Genomic DNA, 21,435 nt, shown 5'->3' on the forward strand with positions numbered 1-21,435 from the left:
GTAATATTAAGTTCTTATGTATATAAAAATAAAATTTTCAATCAAACAATTTTATATAAATTTCTAATATAATATTCTATAGGGTTGACTTATTAGATAAGTTACATGGGAAATTAGATCATTAAATTCTACTGCAAGAGGGAAAATTAAAGTAACTTTTTAATATTCATAAAATTGGCGCCAAAAGGCGGTACACTATTATTTGTACTTTACTAAAAAGTACTAAAGAATATAATATAAAGTAGAAAATGCCTAAAAAAATATTAAATTCCCACTATTATCAGTATATTTAAGTATATAAAGACAATATAATTTTAAACTATTATTTGAATAATTTTCTTTAATAACTAATGTCAAGATAAAACATGGAAATATTGGATATTGGAAAACATAAAGGGAAAACATTTCAACATATTGAAAAAGTTGACCCTGGGTATGCAAAGTGGGTATTATCTATTGATAATCCTACTAACAAGTCATTAATAAAATTTGCCAATTATTTAAGGGAGAAAAGTGAGTCATTCAGCACAGAGAAGATTGATAATGGAATGAATAGTAATAATTCTTATATTATTACAAATTGTAAAGGAGTACCGAGTCTTGTACTTGATTATATTAGTACAAATATTTCAGATGGAAAATTAGAAAAAAAGAAACTTGACTGTAATAAGTTACAAAATAATAATATAGATAATGAAAATAAAGAGGTAAATATAAGTGATAATAAATATATAGAATTTAATAATAATAATATAAATTATAATGAATACAATAATGATGACTTCTATTTGTTAGATGGATTAGAAAAAGAAATTGATGAACTAATGTCTGGATCAACTATAATAGCAAATGGATTGACAACATATTTAACACCAAAGAGACCAAAAATAGATTGTACTATAATCTTATCAATGGTATCACCAACAATGTTTCGTATTTCAGTTGAACAAAATCAGAAAATATCATTTAATTTACCAAGATCATTAAGTAATTGGTTAAATTCATTAAATTTATCTGAAGTGAAACCTGTAACAAAAAAGATGAAATTATATCATTCAGATTTGAGTGATTTTTGTGAAAGGAATTTATCAGGATCTTATATATATTCAGGTTTATATTATGAAAGAATATATGACAGTATATTGAATTCATTTGAATGTAAAGTAGAAAGTATACCAGATTTTATATTTGAATGTTTTCCTAATTTTAAATTAGCTCAAGAAACACATTCAACAACACCAAAATATATAAAAGATGAAATATCAGTTCCATGTAATAATTGTATTGGATGTCATACAAATAGTATATGTATGAATTCATTATCATTTTTAAAAGAAGAATTTCCAAAATTATATGAAAGTTTAAGACCATTTCAATGTGTTGGGATATTATTTGGTTTAAAGAATAATGGTAGATTATTAATTGGTGATGAAATGGGTTTAGGTAAAACATTACAAGCATTATCATTAATTTCATATTATCAAAGTGAATGGCCAGTATTAATAATTTGCCCATCATCTATAAGATTTCAATGGTATCAACAATCAATTGAATGGTTAAATCCAACAATTAATAAATCAAATGTAATATTAATAAGAAATAGTAATGACAAATATCATAAGAGAGCTAAGATTATTATAATATCATATGATTTATTAGTTCGTAATGAATATTTTAGGAAATTTTTGAATGTTGAATTTAATGTAATTATTGCAGATGAATCACATTTTTTAAAGAATTCAATGGCAAAAAGGACTCAGATAATTATTCCATTACTACATAATGCAAAGAGAGCAATACTATTAAGTGGTACACCAGCATTAAATCATCCAACAGAATTATATGAGCAAATTAATGTTGTTGTTAATCAAATGAATAATTTGATTAATGATAAGAAAAATAAGAAATTGATAAAAGGTAAAATTATGAATGATAACATAAATAGATCATATGCAAGATGCCCATTATTTTTAAAATATTTAGATTTTGCTCATCGATATAGTGATGTTAGAATAAATAAATTTAGTAGAAAGAAAGAATTTTATGGTAGTAGGAATACTGAAGAATTACATTTATTTCTACGTCAATGTGTGATGATTAGAAGATTGAAAAAACAAGTATTACATGAATTACCACCTAAATTAAGAAGTAAGATACCACTTGAAATTAAAGATAAGAATGGGCTTAAAAGAATACAAGAAATATTAAATGATGAAAATTATTATAATGAAGATATAAATAAGATACAAAAGGAACAATATCATAATAAAGAATTTGATGATGACTTAAATGTTAATATGTGTAATTTACATAAATTAACATGTCAGGTTAAAATAGAGGCAGTACAAGAATATATTGAATATATGTTAGATAATAGTGATGATAAATTTGTTATATTTGGTCACCATCATGAAATGTTAGATGCTATTGAAACAGTCTTAGTAAAACGTAAAAGAAATAAATCACTAAGCGAGATAAATAAGCACTTCGTATATATAAGAATAGATGGTAAAACACCAGGAAATAAAAGGGAGGAATATGTGAGAGAATTTCAAAATAATATAAATTGTAAAGTAGCTGTATTATCAATAACTGCTTGTGGTCAGGGTTTGAATTTAACAAGTGCAGGTACAGTCATTTTTGCAGAATTATATTGGGTGCCAGGATTTATGTTACAAGCAGAAGATAGATGCCATAGGATGGGAACACAACATTCTTGTATAAATATTCACTATTTAGTTGCAGAGAATACACTTGATGATAAGATGTGGGGTATATTATATAAGAAACAGAAGATAATGGCATCTACATTAGATGGTATTGATCATAGGAAATCAAGTCATCAGCACTTTATTACTAATTAGAATAAAGATTAGAATACTTATACTAATATTTAATATTAATGTTATAATTGAAGAAATTATTTTTAATTATAAAATTTCAGACATAATAACTAAGATAAATTTATTAAGTTTGAATATATATTTTATATTATATACTTAATATTAGAAATATTTGAAACTGAAATAGTATATATTAATATATTTCTAGGATAATGAAAAGATAATGAAATATTTCAATTACCAATTTAAATGATATGATCTATGAGTTCAATAGAATTTATTTTTATAATTTACTCTACTCTTTGTTTTCGTCTTTTAATTGTAGGTGTCTTTTTATTATTTTGAGAACTTGGAGTATTTGAGTCAATTTGAATATCCTGACTAGTTGTTTTATTTGACTGAGTAATTAGATTATTATTTTGTTCATCTCTGGTTACTTGATTTAGTTCATTTCTTTCTCTTTTTCTCATATTATATATTACATAGGTGCCACCAATAATAGTTAATAAGGTAATAATAAACATAGAATATGTTGTAAAATCATCCATTTCTTCTGGCCTGTAGAAATAAGCTTTCCATAATGCAGCTGATGTTGCAGCACCAATAGCAACCATACTAACATAATTAATATCTTCAGTTTCTGTATCTGTTAAGGGTTGTCCTATTGTTCCATATAAATTCCATATATTATTATCTTGGGTATTTGTAGTCACTGATTGTTCATTGACAGAAGATTCATTATCAAGTTCAGTTAATACAGATTCCTTATGTTGGGTCATTTATCACTTTATTTTCTTCCTGCTAGCTTTTTTTAAAGATTCCTAAAATTACCTCATTTACTTAACAAAAAACCTCGCAAGCGCGAAATAAAGACGTTTGTTTGACGCCAGCGCTTATTTAAGTACCGAATTTTTTAATATAGATTTTTTTCTAAAAAGTATAAGAATAAAATAAAAAAAACCTTCTGTTGATATAATTAAGTACATATATTATCTGGAAATCATAAAGTTACGAATTTGGTTAATTTAGCAGGAGTATTTATAATAGATGATGCGGAATATTGTAACACTTTACTTCTTATTATTTGGACTTTTTAGATTCATTCTAGCTAATTATACATTGGAATATAGAAGTATAATTGCAAAGTATATTCAGTTTACTGAATATAATATAAGAGTTAATGAAACTCAGATTTCAGAGCAAGTACATGCTGGATCTAGAAATAAGACACCAATACTACTTACTATACATGATGTACCCCTAGTATATGAAGGAATAATATTAATGGAATGTAAATATATAGATATTTTACAAGATGGAGTTTTAGGATTTGATAATAACTCTATACAAGGGCTTAATTGCACATCTGAAAATTCACTAATAAAATATAATGATGATGTGGATATAACTAATATTAATACATATGGACAATTTGAAAATAACGAATTAAATTTTAATAAACTTTATAATAGTGCTAATAATAATAATATTAATGAAAATTATCATTTTCATAATGTAAAAGATATATTTAAAGTAAATGACAGCTATACTGATGATAATCTTGAAAATACTAATGATGAAATTAAATATAAAAATAAGGATATAATTAAACCATCATATAATTTAGAAATTATATTTCCAATTCAAAGTAATTTGATGGATAATATGGATTTTTGTCGTATTTCATTAAATAATATACTAAATAAGGATGTAATATATTTTAAACTTATGAATTACCACCACTCTTTAATAAAATTAGGTATTGGAATATGCATAATTTTTAACAAATTTGAAAATATATTTTTTAATCATCCAACACCAATTACAGAATATCTAGAAGGAGATTTAGATATATATGAACAGAATAAGCAAGATTCACAAAATAATACAGAAGATATAGTAAATAATTTATCATTTAATAATAATAGTATATTGAATATTAAGAATAATTTCATTAAATCTAAATATGAATCTTATAATTTGAGAAATAAAGCAGATTATTTTAATATTACTGATGAAATATCATTGTTATCAACAAATTTAAAACTTGAACCATATATAAGAATATCATACATACCATACAAACCATATCCAAAATTATTTTTTAAATCTAATATTCCAACAGAAAAAGCTATAAGTGGGATAAATAGATCAAATAAAAAAGATTATTATTTAGGAATGGGTATGTGGCAACAAAGTGTAGTTCCAGGTTTTACACGTATAAATGAGTTAACAAGTATATTGTCACTCCATGGTCATTATATATATAATAATATAAGTATTAATTATTTCATATCTAAATATAATTCAATTATTAAATCATGGAAATCATTAATATTCACTCCATATAGTTTAGATTATAACTGTAATATTGGCAAATCTTCATTATTAAGACTATATAGTGATACATATCAAGTCAATGATCCTACAAATATTAGAACACCTAAGGATATATTTAATGTTAATTTAGATGATCTATCAAGAGATATTGGATACCCATGTAATATTGGTGGATCTATTAGGAAATGCCTAAAGAAAATACGTTCATATATTTACAAAGGTAAGATATCTTATCGTATTGGTAATAAATATATTAATTATATATATGATGTTTGGATTGCTTGGGAAAGAGAAATTTGGCATATAAAATATGCTGAAAAAACTACTCAAATATTAAAAATTTTACAAAGGAAAAATAAAGTAAATGACCTATTTAATAAACAAAATACCCCAGAAGTTCATGATGAAAATGAAATATGGACTATATTAACTCGTTTATTAGCTATTGAACCTATGAAGAATGACACTACTATAGATATATTATCTTTACTAAAATCTAATAATATACCAAAAGATCAGTTTAATAATACTTCACAAACATTTTCACTAGCTAAAGATACTTTCCAATATGGTGTATTTTCAATAGATCTACTACATTTACCAATTTTTTGGGAATATATATATAGTACTACTTGTAAAGTTGCTGCTGATTCAATATTTATAACATGGATCATGAATAAATTTACCTATAATACAAAATATAATAAACAATATATAGCACCAGAAATTCCTGTTATAAATAACTTAAAAAGTTTAGAGACAAAAAGTGAGGAAAAGAATTCTTGGTTACTTTTACCTTTACCTATATATAATATATCTAAAGATATAGATGTAGAATTTGAAAATAATAAATATCCATATGATTTACCATTGGTTTATGATTTTGATGAATTAAATAATATATTTATAACTAATTCAAGATTTAGTCCATATGAAAATTCTATTAGGCGTAAGAGATTCTTTAGAAGTAATTATTTTGATCCTAAGTATAAAAAGAAGTGGTATTCTTTTATAGTACGTAATGTTCCTTTCAGAAATAATTCAAAGGGGGATTTAGAATTTAAATGTAACAAAGGTTCTTGGCCATATAAATATGGTACTATAACTTGGATAAGCCAATATTTATGTGAGACTGTATTTATAAAAGGTGAATATCTATTATATAGATATGAATTTAATACATATGATAATAATACACTTTTAAATAATTCAGAGAATTCTAAAATTGCAAATCCAAATGATAATTCTCAAGAATTAAAGACAAATAGTGATAACATCGAACTTATTAATGAAAAATTTAATTATCGTGAACCAAGTTACCCTTCACATATAATACGATCAAGAATGATAGGTATAGAATTTGAAACAGAAAACCCACATCGTTGTGGTATTGGATATTTAGGTGATGAATTAGAAAAAACTTTGACTAATGTCAAAGGTAGTATATTACTTCATATTGCTCTAGGTTTTTGTACATATCATGGCTTTGAATTGCAATGGCTTAGTGATGATTCATTCAATATACATACAAATATATTGTTCAAATATACACAATCTCTTGAATATCGTATGACATATTATGAAAGAATAGGTTTTGAATTAAATGGTCATACACAATTACGTGTATTTGCCAATTATACTTGTGCTACTATTGGATATAAAAATAATTATATATTTGATGATATATATCTGCAAAATTCTGATGTAAAATTAAAACTAGAAGATAAAAAAAGTACATTTGATAATTTAGATATAAATTACTATAAATATTTAAATACATGCCAATTATATTATGAACCATTAGTTGTATCTAATGGTATCAGAATAGATGAACTACAGAATATGCGTAATTATTTCATCAATTCTTTATATAATTTACGTTTTGAATGTAATTTATCTGATAATAAATATGATGAAATATTAAATCATTGTAGTCAATTTTATCCACTCCTATCTTATAATGAGTTAAATAAATGTAACTTTGAGATGACTAGTGAATGGAAATATCTGAATGGAATGTTTCCAGATAAATGTTATAAAGGTGGAAGGATAGGTAAATGCCATGAATATCTACGTAAAGTGTTAATATGTGATGATTATAATGAATATAATTGTAAATTAGATATCTTTATAGTAGATAACTTTATTAAACCAAAAGATATAAACTTAGTCGTTGATCATCTTCAATGTATATCTTTTTTATTAATGAATGGGATTAAATTAAGCACAAAAAATTGGAATCTTCAACATATACAAATTCTTGAAAATTTATTTGCCAACTTAATTAATAAAGAGGAATTAGATCTATTTTATAAACATGGTATATATGGTTTTATAAAAAGTAGATTGGATCTTTTCCGATCTGAATTCAATAAATATCCAAATATACCCTTTATGGTAGATATAAATGATATATTCACATTATCAGGAATTTCTATTGATGTTCATTCTTTACCTATTTTATGGAAACTAGCAACCTATAGATTAGAAGAAATACCTAACTTAATTAATATTGATACTGTCAATATTAAAAGTAATTCTGAACTTAAAATTCTTAAACCAAATATAAAAAGTTACAATAATTTAACTAATTTAAATAATATACCAATATATTGTCCTCAAGCCTTAGGATATCTATGGATTGATAAATACATGTGGCAAATGTATAGATTACCTGGATCTAATAAACATAATATTAAACCTATTTAGGAAAAATAAAAATATTGCTCCACTTTTTTTTTCTTTTTTTTACTCAATTTATTTTTAGTAATAGTAACAAAAAAGTTATTATTACATTTATATTATTTAATATAAAAATGCACAAGTACTTTATGAATTGGAATTTCATATTTTATTATTAATTCTTATTTTAATCAAATATATATTTTGTTTAATAAATATAGTGAAATGTTATATTTTAGTTTTTAAATTTTCTTATTACTGCTACTATTATTCATTTAACTTCTTAGATATATACTATTAAAGGATTAAATAGTCATAATTATAACTATATAATTAGTTTAAAAGTTAAATATATTTTATACTAAAAAGATATAACTTACCTAATTATAAATATTCTGATTATTTCTGTTATTAATTAACCAAATTATTTTAATAGAAAAATTAAGCTAGGTAATAATTTATTGTTATACTTTATACATTTATAAATGTACTGGTACCTTTTGTAAAAATGATTATGTATACTTTAAAATATTATAAATAAGTGAAATAATATTAAATATACATTTATAAATGAAAAAAAAAACATTACTTTTAAATTAATTCTATAATAATAATATTTTAGTTAGAATAAATATCTATTTATTATATTATAAAATTTTATGATAATGAAAATTTCTAAATATTAGAAGTACTTCAAATTTCTAATATTAGGTATAAACCAAAAAATATAATGTAAAATATAATATTTCAATTAACTACTTTAGTTCTATATAATAATTCTAGAACTATTATATTTGAAAATTCATCTATTTTATCATATCATATTATTAAATGAGTTTATTTATATTATTAGCAAATATTCTAAATATATTTAGTTTGATATATATTTCATATAAATTGTTATTAGGATATTAATGTATAATTATCAAAACATATACTATTACTACTTATAGAGGTTATGGAAATAATAAATATCATATATATTAGTCAATAATATTTACTTTTATTTTTGTATATTTATCCTAATTTATTAAATTATATAAATATATTATAACTATTAAATGTATTTCCTAAAAATTCCATAATAACCTTATCTATTTATAAGATATTTTCCCATTAAGAGCTCTATTAATTTATCTTAATATTAATAAATTAGTTCCATCTATTTATCAATATCATTAAGTCTGCTTTTTTTATTTTATAATACTATAAATATTTATTAACTTTTCTTTTTTTTTTAAAAAAAAAAAAAAACCAAAACAATTATTTAAAGTATTGTTATTTTTATTTCCAATACAGCTTTTAGCTCCTTAAAATAGGATTAAAGTATCTAAACTTTATATCAATTAATATAAATAAAGAATGTCAACTATTATTAGTATATATATTAATATTATAAAACTTTAATTTAAACTTTTTAGATATTTTATAAGTACTGTAATATATAGATAAAATCCCTAGTCATATATTTCAGTAAATATATATAATAAGAAAAATCATAATACCATCTAAAAAATAAAACAATATATTTGAAATATTAATATTTAAACGGATATATTTCTTAGATCTTAAAACTAAAGAAGAAAAAAGTTTAAATCTAAATATTCTTAATATAATAAATTGTTCATCCTTAAAAATACATGTAATTATTCAATAATAAATAGTAGAAACATTATAAATTAATTAGGCTTGAAATTTTAAGAATTATTATTAAATATTGTCTGAGAAAAATAAAAGTATATGTAAAATTTAAATATTCCAAAATATTATTTATTAAATAAAAATAATATTAACCCGCCTAAATTAGTACTGAGACCCGGTAGAATAAAAATATAAAAATATTGTGAAAAGTTAGAATCTACAACTTACTTCTTATTAACTATTTTGTACTTATAAATATGAAGAAGATTTCTTTGATAGTATCTGGTATTATTGGTACTATTATAGCTTTGGGAATTGGGATGGTAAAATTTAATGTTGCTAATATTAAACAGTACAAAATAGTTGAAACTTTATTAACACCTTCAAATCAGTTACCTCCAAATATTGGACCTAAAACAATGACTATACAATACTGTGATACATGTAGTACAAAAAGTTTATACCAACAAGTACAGAGTTATTTGAGTTCACGTGTAACTGATCCAGATTTTCAATTTATATCAATGAAATATAATATGTCTCCATTAAATAAATTTCTAAGCTATGGAATCACCACATGTCAAGTTGGATTAGGATTAAGTGCTTTTCTTTTCCCAAATATATTTTCAGCTACAGGTCCAGATGGACAACCAGCTGGTGGACCAAGAACACATTTATTTATGTTAATATTTTTTGGTGGTAATATTCTACGTAGTCTATTTACAAATTCTAATGCATTTGAGATTTATTTAGGTACTGAATTAGTGTATTCAGCACTTAATAATAATAGTTCAGGATATGCAACTCCTCCAACTATTGAACAAATAGGTGAAATATTAACTAATCATGGGATCAGCATTGTAGAAACAATTACAGAATAGATGTGCAGTTAATCTTACTATTTGGTATTTGACTATTGATAGTTAATAATTAAGATTTATTACCAAAATCTAAAATATTCACATAATTTCCTTAATTTAAAATGTAACTGTATATATACTAAATATCACTACTATACCGCCTAGTAGATAAAAACCGGTGATATTTTAAAAGTATTTGCTATACCGGTACACAAAAAAAAAACACAATTGAGTTACATATTGAGATTTTAATTATACTTTACATTTAGATAATTAGGTATATCCTTTTTTTTTAGAGAAAAAAAGGTGGATTCAATAAATTACTTAGCAACTCTTTTCTTCTTTGTCCCTTTACTTTCATATTTAGATAATATAATTTAACATTTTCTCACTTATTATATTGTGGGGGTACTTCCGCTTTATTCTTACTTATTTGTCAATCATTAATGTACTATATAACCCCCATTATCTCCACACTTTATATTAAGATCACCTTTATGCTATAAAATTTGGAATATTTCAAGTTATATATTGGAAATATAATAAAGCTACACCTACTATCTATCCTATAATCAGATATCCAATAAAAGAAAGATGTTTTTTAATAATAGAGATTTTGGTGAATCCCCCTTTTCTTCTAGATTTGGAAATACACCAACCAAAAATAGTACTAATAATAGTAGCAATTATAATTCCAGTAATAATAGAAATAATGACAATGGATTAAATCATTTTAATTATAGTCAAAGTGATATTGATAGTCATCGAAATATATTAAATATTACACCATCTAGAGTATCAAACAGTAATAGCTACTATAATACATTAAGTAATAGTATTAATCGTAATAATAGTAATGATAATACAAATCCAAATCGTCTACAAAGGATGTGTGTACCTAGTACAATAAAAGTCATATTGGAAAGTTTAGAAAAGTCACCAAATTCATTTATACTATATGGTATTCGTGTAAGTTCAGTAACAATAGTAGGATGGATCATACATAAACAAATGTATAATTCTAGAATGATATTCCGTATAGCTGATGGTACAGGAGGTATAGATGCAAGAATAGATATTGATACAGAAACAACAGGTGAAGAACTTATTAATTATTTAGATACATTAAAGGAAGGGATGATTATTCGTATTGTTGGACAAGTAATTCCTGGAAAAGGTGATACCTCATCTTATATTAGTTGTTATACAGCTATTAAGGTTGAAGATCCTAGTGAATATGCTTATTTTCATCCTGTTGAAGTATCATTTGTAGCTAATGAATTATGTAATGAAACTAATATAGGATATAATAATAATGATTCTTATGTTCTAAATACTCCAAATATTGATTTTAGAGAAAATACTCCAAATATTTTAAATTTGGATAGCAATGATATAATTGTACCATCAGATATTACGGACAAAATTCAACAACAAGTATACAAAGTTGTAGCATATTCAATTAAACAAATGAAATCTGAAGAAGAGAAAGCTACTGGTATACATAGAGATGTTATTATTAAACAATTAAGATCTCAATATGAACCAACAAAAGTTATTACGGCTATTAATGATTTAGAATCTAAATCTGCAGTTATATATGAATCAATTGATGGCCATTATTGTATATTATGAAATATTTTAAATTATTTGGATTTTATTTTATATTATTATTAGTATAATATTATAGATTAGATAATTATGTTTATACTATATACTATATATATTATATTTAATCATGAATTTTTTAGATATAATGTTGTTGTCTTTATATAATTGAATAGATATTTTGCTGGATTAATAACTTCTGGAGATGTCATAGATAATATAGAAGTAGTAGGGATATAGATTTGTTTACATTGTGGTATGTTGAATTTAATATAAGATCTAGTACTCTTAATATATTCTACATTATTAATAATAATCATGTATATATATTTGTAATTTAAAGATCTCCTTTGATATTTAGGAATATCAACTTTTCTATATTCTAGAATTCCACTAATAATTATTCCATTTTTTAATTTTATATTGATAACTTTTGAATTTAAGGAAAGTAAGAATATAGATAGTAATTTTGTATTATTATATAACCTAATATAAAATTAATGAGAATTTATTAAGATATATTGGATAATTTAATATTATTAGTATATGCTTACCAATTATATTTAGTATTATTTGAAATATCCTCTTCAGACTCTTTATCTCTAGTTTCTATAAATAAGATTTTAGGTAAATCATAATTACATGATTTGTAAAGTGATCGATAATTATTTGTATTTTTATATCTGCTCATTTTTAAGAATAAAAGGATAGATCTTATTACTTTTTAGTAATATGAATTCTTTTGGGCGGTATTTCGAGAGAAATTTACTGGTATAGAGAGACAAGCAAATTTTAAGGATAAGATTTATAAATAGCCTATATTAGATGGTTTGAAATTATGAATAAAAATGTTTGTAGTAGAATAATTTGGCAAAATTCATATGCTGACCCTCCAAATATTGGGATTAATATCAGAATACAATGTACAAAGATCTTGGAATTTCATAATAATGCAAATATAGAGGTAATATTTGATATTAATGTAAATGATATAAATTCTGCATCTTCAGAATTATTTACATATATTAGTGTAAGCAATAATGGGGACTTTATTTTATTAAGATCTTCAGTATGTTGTATTTTAGCTAAAATCCCATGGGAAAAATCAATTAGCAAAGGGAAAACAAAGAATAAAATCTTAAACAATAGATTAATATCGGGAAATATTAGAGATAATTTAATATATAATAAACCAAGTCATTTATATGGGTTATTTGAGGTTGATAGTGACGACTTTAATTTTTATAGTGGATTTTCTAGATATGAAGATGATCAAAATATATTAAATGTTGAATATATATTTGTAATGAATATTGATAATATTTTTTTGGAATATTATAATAATAATTCAAATTTTAAAATTATTTCATCTGAATGGTATGCAATTGATGATAATGCTATTATAATACTTACTAGTGAATCTATAAATATAAATTACTCACCACAAAATATTGATAATTATATAGGTAGATTACATATTTTTGATATTTCAAATATAGTTGATAATATATCTGAAGAGGATAATAAAGATATAATATCTAAGGGTATTATTGAAACAAGGGTAATAACAATTCCAAATAGTAATAACGAATTTGTAGATTTTTGTTTTGGCAGTGGTCCTGATTTATGGAATATGATGTCTATATTTATTTTATGTAGTAATGGTACAGTTTGGTATATATGTCCAATTATATCTAATAATTTAGTATTACCTTCATTTACATATCAAACACTATATTCAACATTACTAGAGCAAGATTTTTTAGCTGAAGCACCAAATGATACAAAATTAAGTAATGGATATAATTTAAAGTTACAACGTTTAATAAATATTTTGACAATGAATTTAAGAGACTTAACAAATAATGATTTAAATACAGGAAATAAGATAGATAATATAAGAATAAAAATACCATATAATCTGATAATACCAACACCAATACCTGTTAAACTTGGTATTTCTTATGGAAATTTTGAAGATGATTTTAATAATAAATTAATAAATATAAAGAATTCATACATAAAGATATCATGTATAACAAATTTTCCATTATTAGTATTATTAATTATTAGTTCAAATAATAATATTGGGATTTTTAGTGGGGGATTTTATTCATTTCCATATTATAATTCTGAAGATAAAGGAGAAGTTATAGATTTAGAAAATGAATATTTAACATGTATTCAAAAAATAAGTATACCTTCAAATAATAATAATAAAATAAATATAAGTAATGATATTAATAATTTATATTGTATATATAAATATGAATCAATTATTAAGAATATGAAAGATATTAAATATACAATTTGTATAGGTGTGAATAACTCTATGTATGTTGTTAATTTAAGTTGGTTAGAATATTTAACATCATCCTGTATAAAAAGTGGATTACATGATAAAATTGATGATATTTTAAGATTTTTATCAGAATATCCAATATTAGAATCAAATTGTATTATAAATGGAGATGATACTAATTTAATATTAGAAGGAAATAACTTTAATACATGTAATATTGTATTTAATTTACTAGAAATTGGTAAATGTAGAGTTTTTTTATTAGCCCCAATATTACAGTTAAATAATGAAGATAACTCAATCAATAATAATAATGAAATAATAAATAATATAGATCACTTTTATGATATAAAAGAATATATAATTAAAATCGATAATATTAAGATACCTCATAGTGATAATTTAAATGATTCTAAACCATTGGATATAATGGATTTTTTAAAGGTTGATTCAGAATATATGAATAATTTAGATGTTGATTTGCCATCAGAGGGGATTATTAAACAATTTTTTAAAGATTTTCATAATCAATTACAGAAAGAAATTCAAATGTCATCATATCAAGGCTCATATTATATTGAAGGTATCAAACTTTTATCAAAGTTAAATAAGGACTTTTTATTAAGGATAGATATTTGTGAAGAACCAATAAGTAATATTATCAAAACTATTAAACCAAGAATTTCATTAATTAATTCGCTATATAATAATATTAAAGATACTAACACTGAAATATTAGAGAGAGAAAATGAAATTAATATGAAAATTAAGGATATTCTAGAAAATGGTGATAAATTAAGCAAATATATACAAAAAATAAAAAATTTACTTATTTGTGAATTAGATAATGCTAGAATCCAATATCATCAAGAAATTACTATTCCTCAATTACTTATTCTTTTATCTAAAGCCCAATTAAAATTATCTAATGCTTTATTATCATCAATAGATGATAATAACTATTTAAACACTAATATTATAAATCTCTTTGAATATTATTCTAAGAGGAATGAAAATCTAATGATAAATTTTGAGGACTTACAAAATAAAATTCTTCAAATTAATAAATTAATATCAAAAGATTATCAAGTATAATTAGAATAATTCAAATAAGTTAATGAACCATATATAAACTTATTATTACTAAATATAACTTTTTTTTTCTATTCTATAGTTTTTATGACTCTACTTACATTACTATTCAACTTAAAACTCTAATTAAAGGGTATATATATATTAAAAAGAAAAAAAAAAAAGTCACTTTTTATTACTTCTAGTTCTTTTATTTAAAACTTCGGAATTAATATTTTGGTCATTTGATTGATCTTTAGTTCTATTGCTATTATTTATATTATTAGAGGATTTATTATCAATATCTAAAGATTTTTCTGATGTTTGTTTCTTTTTAGATTTTGCTTTTATAATAATTCTAGATGTTTCTAATTTAGATAATTCCGAATCTTTTTTGTTAATTTCAAGTGGAGATTTCTTATTTTCTAATACCTTTGTATTCGTCTTATCTATACTTGAACTTTTCTTCATCTTTGTATCTTTATTCACTTGTGATTCCAATTTAGATAACTTCTTAGTTGATCTAACTAATAAATTTTCATTATCTACTTTCTTTCCAGTAACAATCTTTAAAGATTCCCTTGTTAATTCTTTATTGTCCTTCAAATTAGTAAAACTTCCCTTTAAGTCCTCTGATTTATTAATTATTTTTTTTAATCTACTACTTCTTCTAAGTCCTTTAAAGGGATTATCCTTACTCATATTCTCGTTATCTTTATTATCACCTTCATTATTATCTTTATTATCATTATCTTTATTATCATTATCTTTATTATCATCGTCTTTATTATCATCATCATTATCTTCACTATCTTCATTATCATTATCATCGCTATTACTACTATCTTCACTTTTATCATGCATCTGTATATTAGAATTGTACTTTTCTATATTTGAATTTAAATAATTAAAATTATTATTATTTGTAGATATTGCATATCCTAATAATGATTTTGCCAAACTACTTAATCCAAATACACAATTTCTTTGTGGAGAAGAAATACTTAAAGGGCTTTTTATATCATTCATATCTCTATTATCTCCTCTATTTAATAATTTCCGGTATTTACTTAAATCTTTATTTTCTTTATTATTTCTTATTAATTTCTTCACTTTATTATATTTATCTAAACTATGTTTTATATTTAAATCTTCCTTATTATCTTTCTTACATCTATAACTTTCTTCACATTCCATTATTTGAAGTTTTAAATTCTCTATCTCATTATTTAAATATCTAATTTCATCATGTAATTTCATTTCAATCTTCTCTTTCTCAGATAATTTCTCATTTATAATTATTTCAAAAAAATCTACACAGGAACTTATACTTTCTATAATACTCGTAATATCTGGATCTAATTGAGATAAATCATCCATTATAGATATGTCTATTTTATTATCTTCATTATTCTCACAAATTAACCTTCCTTTCTCGCCACCAATATTTAATAACAAATTCTTTATCTTATCTTTTAAAGGATCTAAATATTTCTCAATAATATCATTTTTATTCAACTTTTTTGTTAACAATAATTCTTCATTAAGTTTGTTAATCTCATAAATCTTTAATTCATAATTCCCAGATAAACATTTATTTTCTTTTTGTAAATTCAAAAACTCTTCTCTTAATACTCTTAATTCTTCTTGTAATAATATACATTTATCAAAATATTCTTGTTTCTCTAAATTTAAATCTTTTATTCTTCTATTTATTAATATATCATTATCATTTAATAATTTCTGTTTATTTGTATTATTACTTATATTTAATTCTAAATCATTTATTGTACGTCGTAAAAAGTGTATCTCCTGATTCTTTTCATTTAAACGCCTTCTTAATATTTCTGATGTATCACTCACATCATATCTATCACTCAATATAGGTGTTGAATTCATTTCTTCATGTATTACTGATTTTGTTTTACTTGGAGTTGTATTTAATAAAAATAGAGGTTTATTACGATTTGATAATGGAGTAAATACAGAATTTGATCTATCTAAATTATGCTTTGGTGTTATATTCATACTAAATACCGAATTAGATAATAAATTATTAGTATATAAATCTCCAGTATTTCCAATTGTCTTAATTCTAACTACAGAAGCTGTTTGAGAAGTATTATTATCTATTGATTCTTTAATATTCATATCCAAAGTATCTTCACAACCATTTATCTTATTACTACATTTTATCAAATTTCCTGAATTATTTATAAATGGTTCAGAACGTATAAATGATGAATTTCTTAACATTTTCAAATTATTTCCATTAGATTCTATAGCTGATTTCTCAATTAGACCAAAGCTTCCTTTAAATGGTGAAGGAATTAAGTTATCTACAGTATTTAAATCATTTAATTTATCTTTTCTATTATATGGTAAAGGAGGAGGAAGATATTGTGGTCTAGTAGGGGATTTTTCATACAATTTATTATCAAGTATTGTCTTAGATATACTAGAATTTAAATATTTTGGAGATATTTCACTATTCTTCACTATTGGAGAGCTTAATCCTATAGATTTTCCAAAATTACCCATTATATTTGTAATCGATTCCCTCATATTTATATTGTTATTTCTTTAAAGAGGTTATTTAAGTTCAAATACCACTAAAACTTCCAAATTTATCCCCTCAAAAATATTCTATACATCAAATCTTATAATATTATAATTCAATTACTTTAAATCTCTTACTATTAAAATAAAAATAAAATTTATTATGAAAATTTTAATATTAGAAAGTTCTGCTAATATATCAGCCCCATTGCCATGCTTTTTTTTTTTTTAAAAAATCAAAAATGACCCGCCTAATATTTTAATTGTATATTCCAATTATCTGGAAATATTTATATAAACTAAATTTTCAATATCCTTAACTTCTTTTTTTTTTTTTTTCTTTCCTCTATTATTTAGATTTATAACAAATATCTTTATTTTCTTACATACAGACTACTTAAACTATTTTTTCTCCAAATCACTTATTTTGGACAATATAATCAATTATTTTTAATTTTGAGATAGTTAATTATTATATTATTACCTATAATTGAAATATATCATTATATTCTATAATTAGTTATTTTATTTATTTGAATATTAGAAATATATATATATGTAAATTATAACTGAAATGTGATCTTGATCTTAGTAGTAATAAAGAAAATGAAGGCTATTCTACATATTCAGTGATCCCAAATCTAAAAATTCTATAAAATAATATAATCAACCACTTTATTGAATATATAGATAAATCCTTTTATAAAGATATCCCAATATAATTAAAAAAAAAAAAAAAAAAAGGACTTGATATAAATAAAGTATAGGTACTTTACTAGTAATAATTTTAACTAAAAACAAAAATAGTAAAATAATATCAAGTAAAATCTTTAAGAATAGATCTAAATTTAAATTATATTCCTGATTATATTTAATCTATTTAATTTTCTAAAAATAAAAAAGTACTAATTACAGAAACTTTCATCTATAATAGGAGTTTAAGATAGCTAATATGTAATGATTTTAGGTAAATTATATTTTAAAATTTACTCTTCAACAGTTGATTTTTTCTTTCGTACTGGTTTAGGTAAATTTGTTGCTAAACATTTGGAAATTTTCTGTATTAGAATAGGATTTGGGATAGCTCTACCTGATTCATAATCATTTATAACACTAGTTTTCTCATTTACCATTTGAGCTAATTGAGTTTGAGTTAATTTCTTAGCTACTCGTGCTTGTTGAAGAGCCTTAGAAAACTCATGTGAAACTCTTTCTATTCTATAATCTCCAGTATCTTCATCTAAACGAGCAGCATTAGGCATTGCAAGTTTCTTTGTAGAAGTATTTTTACCACCAAAAAATTTTTTTTCAGTTATAATCTCTTCACCCTTACGTCTTGCAATATTTAGGTCTTGTTCCTTAGAAACACCCTTTGTACGAGTGCTTCCCTTATTCCATACTACAGTATTCCAATCCTGGTACATCAGAAATGTATTTAAAAAAGAGTTTAAAAGTTTACTTTTTTCACGTACTCCCACTTTTTGCACCTTAATAATAGAGCGGTATATTTATAGACATGGCGGTAAAATGTTGATTAACTAGGAATGTGGTAATAATTTTTATATTAGATCTTAATCAGGATATTAATAAAGGGTAAATTTGAATTGTTATACTAATTGTTTTGGATATTTTAATAGTGTTATATATATAACATAGAACATAGGTTAATAAGGATATGAGCAAGAATAAACCAAACTTACGTCTAAATAATGCACAACTTGCAGCAGTGAGGTAATTATTAGATACTTATTATAAAGTATGTTAAGAATAGAAAATACTACTTTAAATATATTTCAATATAATTTAGGGAGACATTTGATCTTGCTGATGATAATTCTGATGGTAAGATAACATTTGACCAGGTATGTAAGATAATATGATTACAAATTTTAAGATAAGCAAGTATAATAATACATGATTTTGATTTTTTTTTTTTTTTTATAAATTAGGCCTGTATACTTTTTAGAGTCTTAGGTCAAACAGTTTCAGAGAAAGAGCTGAAATTATTGCTTTTAGAAAGTTGGCCAAATGCTGACTCTAGATCATCAAGTATATCTACGAGTGAATTACAACCAATTGAATTTGATACATTTGTAAAAATATTTCGTGCAAAATATAAGACTCCATATGATGAAGCTACAGTAATTGAAGCATTTGAAGTATTTGATCCTGAACATAGTGGTAATATGAAATCAAAAGATTTTTTAACTTTAATGACAACTACTGGAGAACCTATACCTCCAGAAGATGCTGAGGATATTTTACTTTTAGCAAATACAAATGATGATGGAATATTTGATTATACTTTACTAGCGAAAAGGCTAGTTGAAGGTCCAAAGAATATTCGTGTATTATAATTTTGAGTTGACAAATAGTATCCAAATACAATATAATTTGTAATTTAGGAAGATTTTTAGAGTTAAAAGTGAATTTGAACTAAAACTTTTTCTTTTTTTTTTAATCCTTTTTATCTAATAAATAACTTCTGATATACATTTATTAGGTAATAATATTGACAATAATAATAGTAATAATATAATTATGTTTTATTTGAGTAGATATTTTTAATAAAATTATAGAATTTTTTATAGTAAAATGTAGATATTTGAAGTAATATATTTATAAGAATTTTTTACTTATCAATATAATCCAGAAATTTTTAGATCTAGAGTACTGCGCAATTTAAGAGTTTAATATTTTGGGTGGGTTACCGCCTGTCTCCGATACCCCCCCCCCCCTAAGTAGTAAGTAACTATGAGACAAGTAAGACTATTATATACTAGACATATTGCAAATTATAAGGTGCAGCTATCTATAGAAATATATATCGAGGGATATTCTATCATACCTGGATACATTGTGTAATGTTTAAGGTAGAAGTAAATATAGTGGACGATACTTTGTCATTATTTGGATTTTTTGTTAATTATTAAGTAATCACATAAATTTTGATTTTTTTTTGTAAATAGTATAAAGATCAAGATGGTAGAGACATTTGCATTCAATGCTGATATTCAGCAATTAATGAGTTTAATTATTAATACATTTTACAGTAATAAAGAAATCTTTCTTAGAGAACTTATTTCTAATGCATCAGATGCCTTAGATAAAATTCGTTATGAATCTTTAACAGATCCAGATCAATTAAAGACAAATGAAGATCTTCATATCAGAATTATTCCTGATAAGGTAAATAATACCTTAACAATTGAGGATTCTGGTATTGGTATGACAAAGAATGAATTAATTAATAACTTGGGTACAATTGCTCGTTCAGGAACTAAGGCCTTTATGGAAGCAATTCAGGCAGGTGGTGATATTAGTATGATTGGTCAATTTGGTGTAGGTTTTTACTCTGCATATTTAGTTGCTGATAAAGTAACTGTTATTACAAAACATAATGGAGAAGGTCAGTATATTTGGGAATCTTCTGCAGGAGGATCATTTACTATTACTGAAGATTCAAGTGATAATAATTTAAGTCGTGGTACGAGAATTGTTTTACACTTAAAAGAAGATCAATTAGAGT

The 21,435-nt window shown here is 23.1% G+C and overlaps 11 protein-coding genes across 11 annotated transcripts in view; 7 read left to right on the forward strand and 4 right to left on the reverse strand.

The window, feature by feature from the left end:
• Nucleotides 1-365: 365 nt before the first annotated feature.
• On the forward strand, nt 366-2,864 carry cand_028020 (helicase conserved C-terminal domain-containing protein; the record flags this gene model as incomplete). Its single annotated transcript, XM_067213030.1, has 1 exon — nt 366-2,864. One exon carries the CDS (start codon nt 366-368, stop codon nt 2,862-2,864), a length of 2,499 nt encoding a protein of 832 aa, XP_067068527.1.
• Nucleotides 2,865-3,133: 269 nt separating this feature from the next.
• cand_028030 (uncharacterized protein) lies at nt 3,134-3,622 on the reverse strand (the record flags this gene model as incomplete). The annotated part of the gene is made up of 1 exon (XM_067213031.1): nt 3,134-3,622. The coding sequence occupies one exon, from the start codon at nt 3,620-3,622 to the stop codon at nt 3,134-3,136; it is 489 nt and encodes a 162-aa protein (XP_067068528.1).
• A 268-nt stretch (nt 3,623-3,890) lies between these two features.
• Nucleotides 3,891-7,892, forward strand: cand_028040 (uncharacterized protein; the record flags this gene model as incomplete). Its single annotated transcript, XM_067213032.1, has 1 exon — nt 3,891-7,892. The coding sequence occupies one exon, from the start codon at nt 3,891-3,893 to the stop codon at nt 7,890-7,892; it is 4,002 nt and encodes a 1,333-aa protein (XP_067068529.1).
• Nucleotides 7,893-9,763: 1,871 nt separating this feature from the next.
• cand_028050 (uncharacterized protein) lies at nt 9,764-10,387 on the forward strand (the record flags this gene model as incomplete). Its single annotated transcript, XM_067213033.1, has 1 exon — nt 9,764-10,387. The coding sequence occupies one exon, from the start codon at nt 9,764-9,766 to the stop codon at nt 10,385-10,387; it is 624 nt and encodes a 207-aa protein (XP_067068530.1).
• A 573-nt stretch (nt 10,388-10,960) lies between these two features.
• On the forward strand, nt 10,961-12,001 carry cand_028060 (OB-fold nucleic acid binding domain-containing protein; the record flags this gene model as incomplete). The annotated part of the gene is made up of 1 exon (XM_067213034.1): nt 10,961-12,001. The coding sequence occupies one exon, from the start codon at nt 10,961-10,963 to the stop codon at nt 11,999-12,001; it is 1,041 nt and encodes a 346-aa protein (XP_067068531.1).
• Nucleotides 12,002-12,102: 101 nt separating this feature from the next.
• Nucleotides 12,103-12,665, reverse strand: cand_028070 (uncharacterized protein; the record flags this gene model as incomplete). The annotated part of the gene is made up of 2 exons (XM_067213035.1): nt 12,103-12,460; nt 12,529-12,665. 2 exons carry the CDS (start codon nt 12,663-12,665, stop codon nt 12,103-12,105), a joined length of 495 nt encoding a protein of 164 aa, XP_067068532.1.
• A 147-nt stretch (nt 12,666-12,812) lies between these two features.
• Nucleotides 12,813-15,371, forward strand: cand_028080 (uncharacterized protein; the record flags this gene model as incomplete). Its single annotated transcript, XM_067213036.1, has 1 exon — nt 12,813-15,371. One exon carries the CDS (start codon nt 12,813-12,815, stop codon nt 15,369-15,371), a length of 2,559 nt encoding a protein of 852 aa, XP_067068533.1.
• Nucleotides 15,372-15,533: 162 nt separating this feature from the next.
• On the reverse strand, nt 15,534-17,912 carry cand_028090 (uncharacterized protein; the record flags this gene model as incomplete). The annotated part of the gene is made up of 1 exon (XM_067213037.1): nt 15,534-17,912. One exon carries the CDS (start codon nt 17,910-17,912, stop codon nt 15,534-15,536), a length of 2,379 nt encoding a protein of 792 aa, XP_067068534.1.
• Nucleotides 17,913-18,892: 980 nt separating this feature from the next.
• Nucleotides 18,893-19,330, reverse strand: cand_028100 (multiprotein bridging factor 1 domain-containing protein; the record flags this gene model as incomplete). The annotated part of the gene is made up of 1 exon (XM_067213038.1): nt 18,893-19,330. One exon carries the CDS (start codon nt 19,328-19,330, stop codon nt 18,893-18,895), a length of 438 nt encoding a protein of 145 aa, XP_067068535.1.
• Nucleotides 19,331-19,581: 251 nt separating this feature from the next.
• On the forward strand, nt 19,582-20,263 carry cand_028110 (EF hand family protein; the record flags this gene model as incomplete). The annotated part of the gene is made up of 3 exons (XM_067213039.1): nt 19,582-19,637; nt 19,714-19,768; nt 19,856-20,263. The coding sequence occupies 3 exons, from the start codon at nt 19,582-19,584 to the stop codon at nt 20,261-20,263; spliced, it is 519 nt and encodes a 172-aa protein (XP_067068536.1).
• A 625-nt stretch (nt 20,264-20,888) lies between these two features.
• cand_028120 (HSP90 protein) overlaps nt 20,889-21,435 on the forward strand; it is a gene marked incomplete at both ends in the record, with an annotated part of 2,107 nt that continues 1,560 nt past the window's right edge. Inside the window, one exon of the mRNA XM_067213040.1 lies at nt 20,889-21,393. Within this exon, the coding sequence (XP_067068537.1) occupies nt 20,889-21,393 (505 nt within the window). The remainder of the gene's footprint in view (nt 21,394-21,435) is intronic.

Source organism: Cryptosporidium andersoni, assembly GCF_001865355.1.
Source record: "Cryptosporidium andersoni isolate 30847 chromosome Unknown contig_80, whole genome shotgun sequence".
In the NCBI taxonomy this organism is placed as follows: domain Eukaryota; phylum Apicomplexa; class Conoidasida; order Eucoccidiorida; family Cryptosporidiidae; genus Cryptosporidium; species Cryptosporidium andersoni.